Source organism: Sceloporus occidentalis, unplaced genomic scaffold, assembly GCF_023333645.1.
Source record: "Sceloporus occidentalis isolate IW3139 unplaced genomic scaffold, rSceOcc1.0.p SCAF_4, whole genome shotgun sequence".
NCBI lineage: Eukaryota > Metazoa > Chordata > Lepidosauria > Squamata > Phrynosomatidae > Sceloporus > Sceloporus occidentalis.
Genome location: NW_028316984.1, coordinates 114,325,864 through 114,344,820, shown reverse-complemented (window position 1 = coordinate 114,344,820; position 18,957 = coordinate 114,325,864). Strand labels below are relative to the sequence as shown.

Sequence of the window (18,957 nt, the reverse complement as noted above, 5' to 3'; positions counted from 1 at the left end):
GGTTGTAGTAAGGCCTTTATTGAAGAATCCCTCTGGCATCCCACTATACAAGATGGTTACTGGCAGTCTCTCTATCCATTTGAGGGCAGGGTTCTGAAGTGCATAGTGACCTCACACCTCCAGGTGAGACAGATGAGCTCAATCCATTTCAATCAAGCTTGGTTATGAGATGAAAATGACTTTGAGAACTTTGGTTGATGATTTATACCAGGTGCAGGACAAAGAGAGTCTGCCCTTCTTGAGTCTGCTGGACCTCTCAGTCAGTTTTGATATTACCAACCGTGGTGTCGTTTTGGACCACATTTCTGAGATGAGACTTGTGTAGAGTGTTCTTCAATGGCTCTGACCCTTCTTGTAAGATCAAACATAGCAGGTGGTGCTGTTGGATTCCTGCTTGAAACCATGACCATTAGCTGGTGGGATCCTTCAGGTTTCAGTTCTGTCCCACATGCTATTTAAAATATACACGACAAAAGTTCCCATAGTTTGGAGGTTTAATGTCACCTATATGTCAGTGACACACAACTCTTTTATCTCCTTTCATATTTCAAAACCATTTTAACAGCTGTCAGTAGCAGACTGGATGAGGGTGAACAAATTGAAACATTTCAAACAAGATAGAGATGCTTCTGGTTAGTCAAATGGGGGATTCAGCCTCTGCTGGATGGGATTATACTCCCTCTAAAGATTCAACTTCATATCTTTAGTGTACTCCTGAATTCAGGGCCTGAGTTTGGATAACTAGGTATAGCAGTAGCCAGAAATGCAAAATAGTGCATCAGCTCTGCCTTTCCTGGAGTTGTCTGAGCTTTCTGAAGCACTTTGATTACATCCTATTTTGATTTATTATAATACAATCTATTAGGGCGGCATTTGAATACTATTCTGAAACTTCAGTGGCTTCAAATTTCTTTGCCTAAAATGCTGTCCAGGACTGGTTATAGGTACAGAATGAGTCTCCCTTATCAAAAATGTTTAGGACTAGAAGTGTTTGGATTTTGAATCTTTTTGGATTTTGGACTACCTGTATTTGTGTATACATACATGATGAGATGTATTGGAGATAGGACCCAAGTCTAAACACCAAATTAATTTATGTTGTTTATATACTTATACATATAGTTAGAAGGGAATTTTATATATATTTTTTAAAAAATTGTGCATGAAACAAACATTTTTGTACAACGAACTATAGGAAAGCAAAGATGTCACTACCTCAGCCACACATGAAAAAGTTTTGGATTTTGGAATATTTTGGATTTTGAAATTCTGGGTAAGGGGGACTCATCCTGTAACTCATAACTCTCTTGTTTTGTCTCGCTAGTTCCTAATCTAATTCCGAGCAAAATTCAAAGTGCTAGTTGCAATCTATAAAACACTGTATGGATTAGGTCTAGCCTAGTTGAAAGATTAAGTTTTTAGATTCTTGGAGGAGGATGTCTTTCATGTGATCCCATCTCCATCACAGGCAGGTTGATGAGAAGACATAAGTGTGCATTCTCAATGGCTTATTTCAGGGTATGAAATAACAGTGGGCCTTGGGTATGTGCAGAGGTGTGGGTCCAGGATCGCCCATGGATATCAAAATCTGTGGATGCTGATGTCTTGTTATATAAAGTGGCATAGTAAAATGGTGACCCTTATGTAAAATGACAATGTGTGGATGATTGAATCTGTAGATGTAGATTCCATGGATGCAGAGTACTGACTACCTTCTTTGGAAGGTTAGGCTGGCCCTTTCTTGTTCTCCTTCTGCCATCAGGCTTTTGCAATTAGCTGGTTGCTGCAGAAGAAACTTGTAATGAGAGTGTTGCCCTTTTATCCTCGTTGGCCCAGAACAGACGGCCCAGAAGGAGTGACCTGGTCCTGGTCCTGATCGGGCTGGGCCAATGGTGACTGCATGGCCACAGTCCCAAGCCATGCCAGTCAGGAGTCGCTCTAAATCGACTTCTTTTTAAGCTGGCTTTTTCTGGCTTTGCATGGCCTCTGCGCAGCTTCCAGTTGCTTTGTGGGCATGCGTCTTCTAAAAGCCACGCCCTCCAAATGGCCAGAAGCTGCCTTATTTGACCCATGTGTTTCAGGCTATAATTGCATTTTAAATGCTTTAACACTGTTTTAACACTTTTAAAAAATTGTATTGTTCATTTAATGGTTCGTAAACTTTTTTACTATTATTTTTAGCTGCATTTTTTTTCATTTATTTTGTCAGCCATCTTGAGACCTATATTGGGAGAAAGCAGAGATATAAATAAATATATTAAATAAATAAATCTGAAAGAGCCCATGAAGGCTTAACACTCTTAAAAGGATTGTGCAAACTGAGACAGAAAAATATTGACATTTCACATAAACAAGTTTCAGCTACTGAACACTGGCAGGGTATAGGGATTTACAGCCCTGGTGGTGCAGTGCTTAAATGCCAGTACTGTACCGCAGCCACTCATTCACAGCCACAAGGTTGTGCGTTTGATTCCAGCCAGGGGCTCCAGGGTCAACTCAGCCTGGCATCCTTCCAAAGTCGCTAACATGAGTACCCAACTTGTTGGGGACAGTTAGCTTATTGCGTAGAGACTGCTTAGTTTAGTATGAAGCAGTATGAAAATGTAGCTGCTATTGCTATTGCTATCTTGCATTTTTGGTGGATGGCATCATGAAGATGTAGCACAGTGTTCAGCTGTGATGAAAATGGCAAAATCCATATATGAAATAATTAGGACAAGAGAAAAAAAAACCTGCCAGTTTCAAATTTGTTTTATGCCAATCTGTGGTGCAAGCATAATTGGAATAGTAGATGGGTTCTCACTATTGTAACCCAGAAAGGCTATTGTAGTGCTGGGAAAGGTGCCAAAAGGTAACAAAACATCATGGTAAAAGGACTGTAGCAGCTCTCCTATGAGGAAAAGGTATGACACGGGGCTTGGTAACTCAGAAAAAGGGGGAAACATGATTGAAGTGTACAAAATCATGCTGTGTACTACCTAAAGTGCATTGTTAAAGTAGAGATGTTGCTACTACCTGATGTAAGAATATCAACTTGGACAGTTGTAAAGCAGGGATGGATAACTGCAGTGGGACAGGGCCCATTTTTTGCCCTGTGGTCCTCTACCAGACCTCAGCATTGCATGTTGGCATGCTGAAATGTCACTTCTGGCAACTATACAGAACTGTACACCCCCTTTTTGAGTGGCGGGAGGCTCTGGGGGAGGCCACCACATTTGCAGCCATTTTTAGGTTTGTTTGGGCCAGTTTTTGAGGTGAAAAACTGTCAAGTAATCAGGAAGGATAAACAATTTTGAGCAATCTGGGAGCTTGGAGGGGCTTCAGGAGTCTTCTGGGAATGCACTTTGGGGTCCCAAGGGCCACATGCAGCTTGTGGGGAGCACTTTATCCATTCTTGTTTTACAGGGGTTAAAATAATGGTTCCCAAATGTTATTGAACTACAGCTCTCACTGTCGCTGTTTATCAGCCAATTCTAAGGGGACTTCTAAGAGGTGAAGTTCAAGAGCATTCAGGGACTTCAGATTGGAAACCATTCGATAAGACTAATTTATGGCTATCAGGCTATCAGTGGTTAGCCAGTATTTCCAGTATTAGAAGTGGTGTGCCTTTGAATTTCAATTGCTATGAACATAATTGTAAAAATGCTATTGAGCTCCCATTCTGCTTATGGGTTTCTTGGAGTCATCTGATTGGACATAATGCTGGATTAGGTAAACCTTTGGTATTATTCAACCCAACTGTTCTCAGAGCTGTGAGAGAAGACCAAAACGTTTGTTGTCAGCACAACACTGTGACTTGATAAAACTAATGAGGCAATGATGGCCAAGAAGCAGGGAGTGGTGCCAGTTTCATATGAGTTGAGCTAATAAACCAGTTATTTAGATACAGGTTTTGAAATAATATACCTTTAATATATTGGATAAATGTTTATAGTCATACTGTTTGCATTTTGTGTAGTTGGAACAAAAGAATTGTAAATAGGTTCAAAACAAATGTAAAGTTAACAGCTCCACATTTGTGATGAACGAAATGTAGCTAAGATATAATTATGAACACAGGTAAAAGAAAAACCCAATAAATTATAATAATTAATAAGTGAAAGTGATTGTTTCAATTTATGTTTTACTATTTTTTTCAATATAATATATATTAATGGATTCAGTATAATCAGAAATATTATATTTCTGCCATATTTTTGTATCAAATGATGTGAACAGTGGGAGAATATGGATACAAAAAGACATGAACTGTAGAAAACTAAATATTGAAATATACTGTTGAGGATCATTGCAACAGAGATGTAGACCAGCAAATCAAGTAAAGCTCATTGTGTCTTCTTTAAATGCAAGACTGAGATAATGGAATTCCACAGACATATCATGAAATTAGACGGGGAAAGATACTGACATGCTTTGTTTATGTTTTTCTGTGGATATTATGAGAGATCTGAATGTTTTCTAAAAGCAGCCAGAAACTGTTTATATAATACCTATGAGGAGCTTGTAACAAAGTATCAACTATAAAATATAATTTAGTTGTAGGGAATTTATAGAAACAAAATAGAAGAAAGGAACCCAGCAAAATTGAAAGTAGAAGCAAACCAGTGGTGCCTCTTATGTACTGTGTGTTGAATGGATTCTGTAATTAATGCATTGTGCTGGGGTACTTGCTTAAATTGTGATTACAGTGCAGTCATATATATATATATATATATATATATATATATATATATATATATATAATGTTTGTTATATTTCATTGAATTCAGTGGTGCTTACTCCCAGGAAACTATGTAGGACTGCACCCTTGACCTTCCTAAAGGTCAAGGGTGCAATAATTTCATTTAGAAGGTACAATAATTATTTTACATGCACTAAAGGCAGCCTGTCAAATATTGTGCCCCAAGTAGCCAAACAAACATAGCACGCATACTTCTGCTTCCTGTTTTTTGTGTACTTCTTTTAAGTACTAATACAAACCAGTAGCTTTTCTTTACCTCTTCAAGTCATCTCTGACCTAACGCAACTCTGTCATAGGGTTTTCTTGGCAAGATTTTGTCAGAGGAGGTCAGCCATTGCTTTCCCCTGAAGCTGTATTTAATTTGCCCAAGATCACCCAGAGGGTAGTTTTTTGTGGGTTTTTCGGACTATGTGGTCATGTTCTAGAAGAGTTTGTTACTGACGTTTCCCCAGCATCTGTGGCTGGCATCATCCAGAGGTGTTTCTATGGTTGATCAGGGATTTGAACACCAATTTCTAGGAGTCAAAGTCCATCTCTCAAACCACTACAACATACTGGTTTACTTGTATTTTGCTGTTAACTGTCCTCTAGCCAGTTATTGGAGAGGTCTCCGTTTCAACAACCCTACTCAGATCCGACAAATCCAGGGCTGTGGATTATTTGATTATCTACTCTCCTCTTTTCATACTGCCTCTCAATCAAGCATTGTCATCTATTATAATGAGTCATGTTGTTCCATGCTATGTTTAAAGTACAATAACCCCACTTTGGTCATTTTTGCTTCATACTTGATTTATTCTAGTACTTATTTATTTGTCTTTTTGGCAGTCCATGGTATCTATAGAACTATCCCAAAGCACCTCATTTCAGACTAGTTGGTTTTCTTTCTGCCAACTTTCTTCACTTCCAGCTTTCCAACCCTAAATAGAAATCAGAAATACTATCTGATGGATGATCCAGACTTTGGTATACAATTATATATCTTTACACTTGAAGATCTTATCTAGTTCTTTCATAACTACCCTTCCAGGAGTTCCAAATCCTTTTCTAATTTTTTGACTAGCATCTCCATTTTGATTAATGACTGATCCATAGTACAGAAAGTCTTTGACTATTCTGATTTTTTTCATCATCAGCTTCCAAGTTATGAAGATCAACTTTGGTCATTATTTTTGTTTTGTTAAGGTCCAGCTGTAACCCTTTCTTTTTTTCATTTTCTGCAGTAGTTTTCCCAAGACTTTGCATTTCACTGAAAGTAGTATGGTATAATTTGTAGATCTTAAATTGTTGATGTTCCTTCTTCCACTTTTCACACCTCTTTCCTCATAGTCGAATATGATTTCTATATGATATATTCTGTGTATACACTATACAACAACAGTGATAATATGCAACCCAGTCAGACCCCCTTCGCAATTGAAAATCAGTCTGTTTTTTCATATTCTTATAGGGGTTTCCTATGCTAAGTACAGATTACCGCAGGACGAGGAAATGGGATACTCATGTATTTTACAGCGAATAATAGATTTTACTTACATTTAATATTTTAAGAGCGTAAATTCATGAGTGTTTCCAGCTGAAGCCTTCATCATATATTTTGTCCTTTACAAAAAAATATAAGTAGGTTCAGACAGTATTGCCTTCCACTTGAAACCACCTCTATTTTCCATTGCCTCTTTTTCTTTCCTTTCACTTTCTGCCTCTGCCCCATTCACAAATCTGTTAAGATGGAAAAGACTGAATGGGAGCATATTGTTTTTGACTGATAGAGCTAGAAGCTGTTCCTCTGGAAGCATCCCATATGGATGCAAAATGGGGCATTTAATTTGCTCAGTGCTGGGAATTTATTTAAGAATTACAACATGAGACAGGCAACTGAACCAAGGTCTAAAACACACTACAGAAATAATCCAGTTTGAGGCTGCTTTAATTGCCTTGGTTCAGTGGTAGGGAATCCTGGGAATTGTGGCACCAGAGATCTCTAACACAGAAAGTTAAATGTCTCACAAAATCACAGTTCCCACAATTTCCTAGCATTGAGCCAAGACAGTTAAAGCGGTGTTTTGAAGTGTGTTTTGAACCTGAGATTCCAGTGTTAAACCTCACATATTACATAATTTTCATTAGAATTAACAATCTCTTTATGAATTTAGGATATCAGAATTTTCATCTCTATTGTGCAACTGTCAAGTAGATCAATTTAGACTGCAGATTTTATTAGACAAGATATCATATTGGTGACCTGTTATTTGGTTTCTAACTCAGCTGGCTTTCTTGAGATGGATCTGTCTGGAAATTTGGGGGGCGGGGATGGAATAAAAATTAAAGTAAGAGGAAGGCTCATCAGAAACTGGAAGGAGGATTTTAACATTGAGAAAAGTCACTCTAAGATGCACAAGATATTTTTTTTCAAGATGGCATCAAGTTGTACGCGTGCATCAGTTGTGTGAGTGCACAGATGGAAACAAGTATTTCTACTGGTTGGAGGTTGATTCCTGGAGAAATAGTCTCCCTTCCATACACACAAAAAGATTCCCAAGCCAAGACTATTTCCCAAGCTTTTTAGATTTGTTTTAGATGTTTCCTTCCTGATATGGCATGGCTGGGGAATCTCAGGCCAGTTACAGATGAGCCTATAGTACAGACTGGGTCCGTACTAGGGTTAGAAAGGGACGCCACTTGCTGACGCCCCTAATCCTAGTACGGACCGAGTCCGTACAAAATGGCAGTGCCCATTCCACATGAGGGCTGCCATTTTGATGTCGCGGACGCATAGCCTCCAGACGTCACGCGGCGGAAGTGACACCGCAAGTGCATGACTAGCGCCTCGCGGCGCCACTTCTGGGGCGCAGAAAGAAGCGCCATTTTGGCGCTTCTTTTCAGCTGCGTCCGGGAACCGTGCAGTTTGACTGCTGTGGTTCATGGACGCAGCAACCGGCAGCGGTGGCAGAGCGCCCTTCTTGGGCGCTCTGTAATACGTCTCAGTTTCCAGAGAAATATCTTTTTTAATTTGTTGTCATGTAAAATGGAAAAGCAGATTTGATAGAGTTCGTGAGAAAGAGCATATTCAAAGACATAACCGTATCAGTCTGGAAAATCAGTATGCAAAAGGACCTTTGAAACTAACTGAAAGACAGAAGTTGGTAGCATGAGCTTACATAGACTTCATCCTACATCTTCAGATTCATGTGGTCTCTGAAGAAGTAGGCTCAAATCTACAAAAACTCATGCTTACCAACTTCGATCTTTCAGTGAGTCTCAAAAATGCTGAAAGATACTTTTGCATACTGTGTGCATAATGTGAGCCACTTTAAAACTTTTCTGATTTTTCTTCAAATTATTACATCTATTTTCATTGTCTTGTTAATTACTTTATGTAGCCCCAAGGCCCCCCCATCGTAACTGGTTTCTTGTTGTCAGTATATAATGACCTTTTTGGAATTTTGGGGGGGGGGGGTCAAACAGACTGGAAGCTTGGCGGCTGAAGGCCACTTCAGCCCCGATTGTCCCCCAATTGGTGTGGGACCATGGTGACCGGACGCTGCTCTCCTGAGGCTGCCACAGTCCAGAGTGGACCAATGGCAAGGAGCAGTTTTTCCCTGCTCCTTTTGTGGCTGGGTTTTGGCCATGTTAGCAAGCCTTGGTGCAGCTTCTGGGTAATCTTGGGGCATGCATCATCTGCATGCCACACCTATGGATTGGCCCAAAGGTAGCAATTTTTGCCTGCCTGTTTCAGGCCATTCTTTTCAACTATGCTTGTGTATTCTGATTTTAGGATTGGTTAAGTATGTCATTTCCCCAGAGGCTGACAGAGTGCAGGTCAAGGTGACCCATGCTTAGCTCTGCAGAAGTAATGATCTAGCAAGTCAAAACAAGGAGTCGTGTCAGGATGTAGTATAAACCAGGTTTAGGCAAGAGGCTGTCAGATGTAGGCCATGGCCAGTTATAGGGTTTCAGGGTGTAATAGTGGTCAAGGAAGAGGCAAGAAATGAAGTCAGAGTCTTTGTGCATCCCCTTCAAATCTCCAAAATCATGTACAGAATTTCTGTTGGAGGGTCAGCTAAGCAAGCTAGGATGAGATATACAAGATCTAGGCATTGTAAAGAAATACCTTGTTCCAGTAGTTCCTCTGAAGCTTTTAAGCAAGAACTGCTAAAACACACACACAAAGTTCAGCTGTGGTACATTGGAAACCTTTGAATGTGAAAGTACTGGTTTTTTAGACATCAGTGTTATTGAAAGCTGTTTTGTGTCCAGTGCAGAGGTTCTTGCTTCCTGCGGAGGATGGATCTTAATCCATCTCTGCCAAGAGCTCACACTTCTCCTGGACTACAGCTATAGGTTATTTTTGTGGTCTCTAGATACTAGTGATTCTTGATCTTCTTTCAAGGAGAATCATTCAGGGGAAGTATGATATTATCAAGTCAGTTCATGTTATCAAATAGTTTTAAATGTTCAATTAACTATTTGAAATTTTAAGAGAATGCTTTACTCATTTGTACAGGCTGGTAGTAAGACTTTTAAAAAGAATTACTTTTCCCTGGGAGCTCCAGTAACCTCTAAGAGTGTGTTGCAAAATCCTCCACTTGTTCCTCTGTAAATAATGGTTTTTAAAATTATTTTCATGACATAATTTGAGCTTAAATATAAAATTTAAAAGATTTGTGCATATTGTTTTAGTAAATATAATTGGCAAATTACAAGTTAATTCGTAACTCTTTATATAAATGTTTATACAGTGCACAGGTGCCATGCACGGACGCATTCTACATGGCTTCCAGCTTATGCGGAAGCCGCATGGGGAGAATAACAATGGTGCGCGTGCCCATGGCGTGTGCGCGCTGTGCTGCCACATGCACACACCCCATTATTTCTTAAGGGGCTCAAGCATAGGTGGATTTTCCCTTATGCGAGAGTATCCGTAACAGATCCCTCACGTAAGGAGAGGACCCACTGTATGTTCTTCTTTATTATATAGTAAGTAATAACAATGTTATTCTTTACCTCTTAGTGTATTAAGACATTTTTATTCAAGCAGGCTTTTGATGTATAATCATGTCACGGAGGCTGTGTGTGTTTTACTTACATTTTAAACTTTTGTATGTTTATACATTTCATACTGTTTTTAGCTAGTTGATTTTAACTGTCTTTTAAATTTGTATTGTAAAGTTTTTAAATGGTTTTGTTTGTGAGCTGCCTTGGGTCCCTTTCTTGGAGAAAGGCAGCATAGAACAACAACCAAGAATAACAGTATTATTCTTTTCCTGTTAGTGTATTCTTGATATGACATTTGGAGCTGGTGGCCATACCAAGGCACTTATGCAAAAAGCAACAGATATTAAAATATATGCACTTGACAGAGATCCCACAGCTTATGAACTAGCTCGGCAACTTTCTGACTCTTTCCCGTGAGTATAATTCTTTTTTTTTACTGCTGATACGTTGGTATTGCCAAAGTGTCTGCAAACATATGCATGTAGATTCTTATATGTATCTGTGTTCTCTCTCTCTCTCTCTCTCCCTCCCTCTCTCTCTCTCTCTGTGTGTGTGTCTAGAGATGTAAAATTTCCAGAAATTTAGAAGCCATGGGAAAATTTCCTTGTTTCCTGTTTGTTCACCCACACAATGCCTTGAAATTCTTAGAAAAATTAAAATAAATTGAAAGTCACCTTTTTTACTTTAAGATATATATATATATATATATATATATATATATATATATCAAAAGAAGCAAATGTGAAGGGACCACTGTAGATGTTTGATCATCAAAATGGAAATTGTAAGTAAAGTGAAGGCTAGTAAAACACAGTCATTCCTGAATGCCTTTTGGAAGAAGTCTTCGAGTGGTCGACAGAAAATTCAAAGTGTTTTTGTTTGATTAAGCAAAGGTTTTCCTGACCTGCTTGTTTGATTTCATGTGTGTATATTATTAGTTTAAAAAAAGTTTGCTAAAACATACTGAACTGCTTTTTTTCTTTGTAGTAAAGGAACCTCTCCCCATACTGTTCATTTTATTTCTGCCTATGTTACCAAATTTTCTGTTAAAGAAGTAATGTCCAGAATACATTGACTTCATTAAATATATACCTACATATAAGATATATATCTTTATCTTTTGGCTTGTGCCTTCTTCAGGTATTGAAAACAAAACTGAAGTACTGTACATCCAAAGTGCTAGGGTTTGTTTGTTTTTTAATTAGTGTTCTTTAGTGTTCTAAACTGCCAGCTTGGATGTGGCTCGCTTTTGTTTTCAGCAACTGTAAAGGAGAGAAGCTGAAAAGTTTATATAGGCCCACTACAGATGGGCTGTTTCCAGTGATAGTAGGGTTCGATACGGCACAGCATCCATATGCACCAAGCCCGACTATTGGCTCCATTACATCACGAGGCTGTGGCCTTGTCCACATGGGGCGCAGCCTTGTGATATAAGGGCGCCCAAGTGCCCAAATACCTCTGGGCGGAAGAAGCATCATTGGGCTGCATCGCAGCCCTTATGACGGTGCAAGAAAGGAGCCGCCAAGAGCGGTACCTTTTAGACAGCGCGTGCATGCAAAGCTACAGCATGCAGAGTCGTCTGTCTGTACTGCCCCATAATTTATTTAATAAATTAACTGCATATTTTTGGGAGCCTGAACAAACTTGGCAGAAGTGCTATTTGTTTCTTTTTAGATCACATACACATACTCATATGTATATGTATGTGTATATACAGTGTCATTTTAAGAGCAGTATTATATGCACCATCTTTATATATATTGCAAGTAAATACTGAATATGTCTTAAGTGTTTCCTTCACCTCACAACCAGTTATATATCAGCTAATTAATCATACTGGAATTGAAGTCGAAGGCTTTCATGGCTGGCATCCATAGTTTTTTGTGGATTTTTTGGGCTATGTGGCCATGTTCTAGAAGAGTTTATTCCTGATGTTTCTCCTATATCTGTGGCTGGCATCTTCAGAGAAATACTGGATTTTATATTCATTGTCCTGTTTAATTTGACATAACAGGGTAACAAGACTGCAGTTAAATAAATAAACTGTGGTTTTATACAAGTATTTGTGGTACAATATTAGACAAAAGAAAATGCCTAGGAGGTGGGTACCAGGCTAGTTCATTGGAGCAAAAACAATAAAAAGTCTTCACCAACCAATTTGCTATTGCATAAAGTTTTGTGAAATACAGTCCATTTCATCATGTATGTGAAGAAAAAATTGATTCAAACGTTTATAACTTTAATTGAGATGCCATTGTTATAGATTAAATCTAACTACAAATCTAACTGTTTAGATTTTACACTTAGTATAGTAGTAAGTCTTGGCAGGAATCAAGTACAAAAGAGTCTGACTCTCTAGAATGAGAATAGCTGGAAATCTTGTGGGAGATTTCTCTTCTATTGGTCGGTTGGAGCATGGGAGGAAAACCGCCTTCTTTCCTCTGTGTCTCCCAAAGGCCCTCCCAGTGTCCTGTTTTTATATATTTTTTATTCTTCTTCATGCTGCTCCACTTTTCTGGTTGTTAAATTTTCAAGAGCTTTGGGTGAGAGGGACACCTTACCTGTGTGAAGTTGCTGAGTTCTGTCTGGCTCAGCCTCTTAATAGGCAGAAGAAAAGGAAGTGATCCTCACTGTTCTCTTGTTCAGAAAGATACCTTATTTTCTTTCTTTCTTTCTTTCTTTCTTTCTTTCTTTCTTTTTTCCTTTCCTTTCCTTTCCTTTCCTTTCCTTTCCTTTCCTTTCCTTTTTTGCAGTTTCTGAATCTATTCTGTTTCAGCTGGTATGGACTTTTGTTTATTTCATTTATATCCTGCTTTGCTGAGGAAGGGGAGAAGGTACAATAACACAATGTACAGCCAATTGGCAAGAAAAAGGCCACAACTTTATTGTATACAGCAAGCTGGAAAAAAGAGGGTTGGTCCAAAAGCATGAGGTCTGGATCTGCCATCCACCAATCCGTACTGGTCGATGAACCAAAATGCCTGGTCACGGCCAGGCTTCAGGATGACAGAGGGGTAAACCGTCTTAAAGTGTGCTCACCACTTTGGGAGCTGGTTATGTGCATATGCGCATCTTCATCTCATGTCACTGGGGACATTGTTTAACCATCAACACCCCTGGGTCCCTGTGGGACTCCCGATCCAGTGCTCCGTGGCAAGCTGGTTCCACCTAACAAAGTCTTCTTCTAGGTTTGTGTCTCCAGCCACCTGGGGAATTTATAAAACCAGTCCACCGTCTTTGAAAATGAAAGACACACAAATACCAATTGTAGTGGGACTATCTATTCCTGGACCATTATTTAGGATTGGTTCTTTGGACTTTTAGGGTTATGCTTTGCATGCTTTGATTACTATTGAGAATTGTGAGAATGAACTCCTTTGGTGCAACAGTCCCATTGGCTGTTTCCGGACTAAATGTAAAATGCTGATGGTAACCTATAAAGTCCTCTGTGGCTTGGATCCTGGCTATTTGAAGGTGTGTATCTCCCTTTATGAGCCCATTAAAGTTCTGGGATCTTCTGGAGAAGCCCTTCTCTTTATGCTATCACCCTCTCAAGCTTATTTGGTAAGAACAAGGGAGAGGGCCTGATTAGTGGCTGCTCCTAAACTTTAAAACACCCTCCCTGGGGTGGCTAAGATCCTCGCTTTGTCCTTGCTCTCATTCTGTCAGCAAGTTAAAATGTTTTTATGCTGTTGGGCTTTTAGAAACTGACTGAGGTGGTTTTTAACGCTATATGGTGAAACACCCTCCCTGGGGATGGCAAAGATCCTCACTTTGTCCTTGTTCTCATTCTGTCAGCAAGTTAAAGAGCCATCAGGAATCCATCCGGATCTATGAGCCTCCTGGGGCAGACCAACTTAATCAGCCCTCCACCTCTGCAGAGGCTCTGAGTCCCAGTGAGTCTACATCCTACCAGGTAGTGATCAGTCAGTGACAACGGCACTACAGAGAGTTCCTCCGCCCCCAGATCACTGTCATCTTGCCCAGAGCAAAAAAAAAAAAAAAAAAAAAAGCAAGTCCAGAGTGTGTCCTGCTGCATGGGTGGCACCAGATATTACTTGGGACATCTCCATGGTTGTCATGGCAGACATGAAGTCCCGAGCTGCTCCTGACAGAGCAGTGTCTGTATGGATGTTGAAGTCACCCAGGACAACAAGCCGAGGAGACTCCAAGGCCACTGAAGAGACCTAACTCAGCCATCTCAGTTATGCAGCCTGTTGTACAGCAGGGTGATCGGCATACCAACAGAATCCCTAATCTGTCCCAGCCACCCAACTTTACGTAGACACACTCATACCCAGTAGACTGTGGGACGGGGCACCTGGTAAGGGAGATGGACTGATAGACCACTGCAACTCTGCCTCCCAACCCCAGAGGCCTCGCCTGCTGCTGTATGGAAAACTCGGGTGGATAGAGCTTGGACAGATTACCACCACCACCCTCAGCTTCATTCAGCCAGGTCTCTGTAATACAAGTCAGGTCAGCATGCTCATCCAGGATCAAGTCCTGGATCAAAGATGTTTCCCATTCACCGACCTGGCATTGAGCAGCATTTTCAGCCCAGGGGGCCTGTTGCCAAGCCCTTCCTGATTATTTGAAATGGGGGACAGCTTGGGAGAAAGTAACATCCTGTAACTCTCCCTTCTCCCAAAAGAAAAGAGCTAACTCCACATGCCATATCTCCCCTTGCCCATTACAGCAGCCACTTTCGATATGTGGGGGATCTGTTCCGGATCCCCTTGCATATGGGAAAAACTGTGTAAGATTAAATCCCTTTATATGCTATGGTGGTGCGTAAGAAAAAAATGTAAATATAAACTAGTATGTGCCAAGACACATCTGTGACCAAACACTGAACCCAAAATTGTGTTCTCCAAAGGATCTTACTGCAGTTCCTAGCAAAGATAGCCATGGAGAGCCAACACTCCAAGAGATAATCTGAGCACTATTCACCAATAACATCTTTCAAAGTCTGGACCAGTTGGTCTAGTATTATGTTTAGTATCTGCTGTCATTGTTTAGATCCTGGTGGACAACTTGTAATTCATCCACATCATAGAGCTCAAATTCGTGCTTTTGCTGCTTGTATCTTGCCTCTCTGCTTGGAATTATCAGTCAGACATTGTAAAATTTACAGTTAAATTGGATATTAATTATTATCTGTAGATCTCACACAACAAGATAGTGTGTGTATATATGTGTAAAATTTCAGTAGGCTAAGGGCTCACTGCAGTTTTTGAAGAAGTTTAGCTCAGCTCTTCTTTCTAGCTGTGAAAAGTCTTTACTGAAGATGCAGAACTGTTTTAATAAGAAAAAGAAATGGGTCAGGCCCTATTAAGTATTCAGTGTGTGGGTAGGAATCCTTTGACGTGCATTCTGGGGAAGCCTATAAGTTAAGAATTGCTGCAGAGATTCCAGAACAAAATAAAATTATGTCAATAGCAATATATATTACAAATAAAACCTTTTGCACCTACTGAAAGTAAAAGGTTGCAAAGGTTCCTGAAATCTGGCACCTATCGAGTATCACTGCAAGCTAGAAAGGAGGAGAAACCTACGCAAAACCTACACAGTGGAGTCAAGCTGTTATAATGTACTTAGCTGTAAAGGAAACCATACCTCAAGTGCAGGAAGAATTAAATTAATATTTAATATATATTTATTGACTATCTCAGATGTTATGGCTTTTTGTTTTGAGATGAAATTCAGTTTACTGTAACAAGATAGATTCATTTTGTTTGTGTTTGTGTGAAATTTAGAATGCATATCCAGGCACCTGAGAGGAATACTCACCATAAACAAACTTGTTTAAGGTTTCTGCCTCTGTGTATAGCTTTAATTTATGCATGTTTATTACATTGGCTTCAGTACTCTTGTAGACTTCAGTAAGTTCAGAAAGGAGGATTAAAGGTGGGTGAGATGTCTTTGGCACACTAGCACTTGCATCCTAGCAATGCCAGACACTTACCACTAGATAAGTCTTTCAAAAGTGAATTGATGAATTGGCCTTTTGTTGTATCAAACCTCAAAAACAATCCATGCACACATATGTGCACACATGCACCCTCACAGTGCACATTATACATGTTGTGTACATGTCTCACATTTGTGGATTGTAGATATATGAATGATATATCCATAATGAATAAGTGGATAATGAACTGAGTGAGTTTCCAGTTGTGAAGCATTAAATGGTAGGCTCCACCTTCCAACTCTACAGGACTAAACTATCAGTGAACTTTCAGCATTCTCCATTAGTGGGGGAAGATGTTTTTCCAGTGGGTACCTCCTGAATATCCACTTTGACAGAAAATCAGCTTTGCCTGGCTCTCCCCCAACTGGAGGAGAGCATCCTGCGCTCTTTTGTTTCCCACAGATTGCAAGGAGTTGAACAGCCAGCCATGTTGTTGGACTTCAGAGCAACTTAAAAAACAAAACAAAGCACACCTGTAATTTCTTGATTTCTCTTCCTGTGTAGACTCTGTATACATGAGTAATAAGCCAAATTATGATCATTCAAATGCAGTTCCTGAATTTCGTGAGATATCTACGGAGGACAAAAACGTGGCAAAATCACACCTCCTAGGTCAGTTCCCTCCATGGATATCTTGATTTCAAGAAAGTCCGGAGCCCTGATCTGCACAGTTGTAATACACTGCTCAAATTACTATACCATACTGGCTCTCATAGAAAGGATGCCCATATTAAAAAGAAGAAGATGATCCTGATCATATACTGAACTATCTTACCTCTACATAAACATCTCCTCCACACAACTGGCAGGTACAAAGCCAAGCAAGAAATTAACCACTAGATATATGATAATCATAGATATGTTCTACATAGTTACTCTGGTTTTGTTTTTGTTTTTTTGTTACTCTGTGCTTTCAAGTTGTTTATGATTCATAGTCGTTTATGATTCATGCTAACTCCTGTTTTTTTCTAGGGTTGAGACTGTGTGAATTGCTCAAGGTCACCCAGTGGGTTGCCATGGTTAGGAGGAAATCAAACCTTGAGAGTTGTAGTCCAGCTCTCAAACCACTACACTGCACTGGCTCTTATGAAATACCTACTAGATTAGTGGTTCTCAACCTTCCTAATGTTTGGTTCCTAGTGTCTCGGTTCCTAAGGCCATCAGAACCAATGGTATTAGGTGACCCCTGTGAAAGGGTCAGTCGACCCCCAAAGGGGTCATGACCCATGGGGTGAGAACCGCTGTACTAGATGATTACGTATTTGCAATAATTCACTGTACTATGGAATATATCCGTTTTCTGCTTGTGAAAGTACAGTTCTCCCTCCTGTTCTCACGGACTTGGGATCTGTGCCACTCATATGTGGGGCGAACGGAGGGAGTTAAAATGGTGCACATGCCTGTACGCCCCTGCTGGAGCACACCTCTATTCAAGCCAATAAGACTTGAATATGCACGTTTTTTTATTTCATTACTCAGGCCTGCATCTTTCCAAGGTCGCTAAAATGTGTACCCAGCTTATTGGGAGCAATTAGCTTACAGTTGTAAACCGCTTAGAGACTGTCTAGGTGGTATGAAGCAGTATATAAATGAAGCTGTTATTGCTATATTTCAGAGAAAGGAATTGGCAAAACTAAGAAAACCTTATGAAATTCATAGGGTCAGTATAATGTGACAGGAGACTTGAAAACGCATGTGCAGACAACAAATGGATAGAGTCTTCATCAGGCAGAAGGATTTGGAGTAGGATGTGAAAGACATTCAAAACCACAAGAATTCCAGAGCTAATATTTGCATCTTAAAATCTTAGTGATGTGTTTTTGGTAGCAGACAAATAGTTGAAACACATGAGTTACAGTGACAGTTGAAGACCATTGCCAATGTATTGCATCATAGCTTTAAGCAGATTAGTATCAAATATAATAATAATAATAATAATAATAATAATAGGGTAGTGCCTCTCAATGATATGGGGACCAGCAATTATTTTTTTTCCAGAGTGACAGAGACTGGAACATATTTGTGTTCATTGACTATGGACATTTCTTTCTTGGTATAGGAGTCAGGGAGAGCCAGCATGAAAAAGCTGAGTGTTGAACTACAACTCTTGAGACCAGGGTTTGATTCCCTGCTTAGTCATGAAATCCATTGAGTGATCTTGGGCAAGTCGCATGCTCTCGGCCTCCGGAAAATGCAATGACAAACTTCTTTTGAACAATCTTGCCAAGAACACCCTGTGATAGGTTCACTTTAGGGTCACCCTAAGTCAGAATTGACTTGACACACAATAACAATAGGAGGCAGGAGGATTGATTTGCAGTCCAGGCTACCTTCTCTTCTCAGAAAGCTGTTTATGTGATATATTACTTTTAGTAACATACTGTGGTTCAGAACTCCAGACAGTGTCATAAAGATGGCAGCAGTACTCAAGTAGCTTCCTTCTTTTCCAATAAATGAAGTAGAGTGTGCTGCTAGCTGTCTCTGGGTTTTGTCCATTACTCAGTGCAGACACAATGGAGGTAGCAGAGGGTAGAGACTGAGCCAATATATAACAAATTACTGGTATGTTAAACCTAATGAATATTGATCTTAATAGATTAGCAACAATATCAAAAGGTAAAGATTATTCCTTTATAATTGTAAGATACAAAATAAAATAAAAAGTCCAGTTGTTAGACCTAATTCAATTAGGCCCACTGAATCAGTGGAGCGTAGAAAGTGTTGACTTTTTGGGTCTACTCAAGTTGGGACTAATAGATCAGGATGACCAGAGGTCATAACCAGAAAGGAGGACAAGGCACTGTAGAATGTAGGACATCAAGGAAATGTAGGACGTTTCCCCCAAACAGCTAAAAACACTAATATAAATATAAATTCATGCTTAGTCATGCTCAAAATGGAGGACATTTTGAAATTCCTCTTGGACCGAAGGTTTAAATGTGGGACATATCCTGGAAAGGGAGGGCATCTGGTCACCCTGAGACCTGGACTTCCGGGAATAAAGTTCCTGCAGATTTTCATGTCCAGATTGGTAGAAAAGCTATCTTCCCTCTATTTATTTTAATGTTTTTAAATATTATGCCAATTGATGTCAAGAGCAGCAACAACATATTGTACAATTAATTTACGGTAGACCACAGGGGGGAACTGGAGTTGTGCTAATTTTTATTCCTGTTGGTAAGCTATGCCACCTGATTTTGGGCTGAAAAGCAACTTCTGAAATTAATCATTTCCAGCTTTGTCCAGT

At 39.7% G+C, this 18,957-nt stretch overlaps 1 protein-coding gene across 1 annotated transcript in view; it reads left to right on the top strand.

Moving 5' to 3' along the window:
- METTL15 (methyltransferase 15, mitochondrial 12S rRNA N4-cytidine) overlaps positions 1–18,957 on the top strand; it is a 115,540-nt gene that overhangs the window by 42,746 nt on the left and 53,837 nt on the right. Inside the window, exon 3 of the mRNA XM_089521313.1 lies at positions 10,013–10,149. Within this exon, the coding sequence (XP_089377439.1) occupies positions 10,013–10,149 (137 nt within the window). The remainder of the gene's footprint in view (positions 1–10,012; positions 10,150–18,957) is intronic.